This window comes from Prunus dulcis, chromosome 8 (genome assembly GCF_902201215.1).
Source record: "Prunus dulcis chromosome 8, ALMONDv2, whole genome shotgun sequence".
NCBI lineage: Eukaryota > Viridiplantae > Streptophyta > Magnoliopsida > Rosales > Rosaceae > Prunus > Prunus dulcis.
In genome coordinates, this window is record NC_047657.1 from 10,572,067 (window position 1) to 10,574,169 (window position 2,103).

The 2,103-nt window shown below is 37.9% G+C and overlaps 1 protein-coding gene across 1 annotated transcript in view; it reads left to right on the plus strand.

The window, feature by feature from the left end:
• Window positions 1-2,013, plus strand: part of LOC117638451 (glucan endo-1,3-beta-D-glucosidase-like) — a 2,981-nt gene extending 968 nt beyond the window's left edge. Inside the window, exons 3-5 of the mRNA XM_034373575.1 lie at window positions 749-1,081; window positions 1,280-1,583; window positions 1,721-2,013. Coding sequence (XP_034229466.1) covers window positions 749-1,081; window positions 1,280-1,583; window positions 1,721-1,758 — 675 coding nt within the window. The 3' untranslated portion in view covers window positions 1,759-2,013. The remainder of the gene's footprint in view (window positions 1-748; window positions 1,082-1,279; window positions 1,584-1,720) is intronic.
• The last annotated feature ends 90 nt before the right edge of the window (window positions 2,014-2,103 follow it).

Here is a 2,103-nt window from a genome sequence, read left to right on the forward strand (position 1 = left end):
TGAACCATATCCTTCTCTCTCGTACCTCCATTCCTTCTCTCCCCTAGAAAATTGGACACGTGAAATGAGAGGATTGGTTGAAAAGGAAATGAGAGAAAGATGTATAATTACTATACTATCCGTTTACTGTTAAGTCTACTATTTTATTTCTAACCAAAAAAGAGTCAATTATTTATAATAACTGCTTGTTTGATAACCATTTCAATTTTAGTTTTAAATTTTCATAATGTGAGTAATATTATTCTTTGTATTATTGTCCTTTGCTTTTTTAAGTTAAATGATGGGAGCATTGAAACTTTTCTGATGTGACCTTAACATATATGCATGGTGACAAGGTCACAGGCTGGCCATCACAATAATTTTAGATCGGTCTATGCATGATATGATTTCAATTTAATATTGGATTTTTACGAATGAATTTGAGGAAAAAAATCTATGAGTGATGTCGTTTCGTCGACAAGAAAAAATTAATTTGGGACCAACATATAGAGTACAAACCTCTTACTTTTTGGACAAAATGTTAGTGAAACTTTAGTAACATTGTTTTCTTGGGTCATCTTTACAAATTCAAATCATTGTGATGATGGCGTTGGATTCTTTCGCAGTAGGAAGATTATGTAATTGATAATGACTGCCTAACTAAATTAGAATTTGGACAGCATCAATAATAGCTTGGTTTGGCTTGGCTGGCCTGGCCCTTGTGATTTTGAAGTCACTGATTTGACATTAAAATTCATGACCCTATTTGAATGTGCAGGTTGATGGTGTACGGTCTGCCTTGAATGCAATTGGATTCAATGACATTGAGATTTTGATTGCTGAGACTGGATGGCCATACCGTGGAGATAGCAATGAGGTTGGACCTAGTGTTGAGAATGCAAGGGCATATAATGGCAATTTGATTGCACACCTTAGATCCCAGGTTGGAACTCCATTGATGCCTGGAAAATCTGTCGAGACTTATATCTTTGCACTCTATGATGAGGATTTGAAACCCGGCGGGACCTCCGAGCGGTCATTCGGGCTGTACAAGCCTGATCTAACCGTGACATACGATGTTGGTCTCTCAAAGAGCAGCCAGGTGACACCATTAAAACCTTCTAGGGAAATGGTCTCTTACTGCACATTTTGATATGTTATATATATTGGTTGGCTGTCAATCTAGGCGATTAGCTAGGTAGATTGTCGGTTAACTATTTAGGGTTCTGGGTAACATGTAGGCATTTTATTTTTTACAATCTTCATGCTTAATGATTAACCCTTATATTTATATCCTCAGACACCATCAACACCCTCGACATCGACACCAACGACACCAAGAGTGACTCCTTCACCTAAGCCTAGTTCAGCATGGTGTGTGCCCAAAGCTGGCGTTTCTGATGCTCAATTGCAGGCAAATCTTGACTATGCTTGTGGCCACGGCATTGATTGCAGTGCAATCCAACCGGGAGGCGGTTGTTTCGACCCGAACACCGTAGCATCCCATGCTGCCTATGCCATGAATCTCTATTATCATACTGTTGGGACAATTCCACTCAATTGTGATTTCTCACAGACAGCAACTCTCACATCCTCAAATCCCAGTAAGTTTTCCTCACCTTTAGAAGCACATATATGAAATTGCCCATTTCGACCATGATGGGGACACACGTGAATGATTAGAAATCTAAAAGATTATGAGCTTTTGATTTTCTAAATTAAGTCTTTCAATTGGTTGCAGGTTATAATGCTTGCACTTACCCTGGTGGAAATACATGACTACATGGTGGTGAAGCAAAGAAAATTAATATGATATCTAGTGGGGGATTTGTTAAGGTTAGAAATCAACTGAATATAAGGAATAAGGTCTTGGTGTGCTTTTTGTTGTTGTTAAATTATTATATATAGCCCTTTAATTGTAAAGATTCCTAGTTGTTATTGGGATATCTGTTAATTGTAAGAACTCTAGTATACTATTTGGGAATGTGAATGTACTGCTTCTCTCCTTTGCCTACGCAAATATAATTGGTAAAATCTGACTGTTGATGAAACAATTTTCCGATACATTGGATGCACCACACAATTTGCGCGTAGAATTGTAAAAACTTTGTGGGGGTCTGTAGG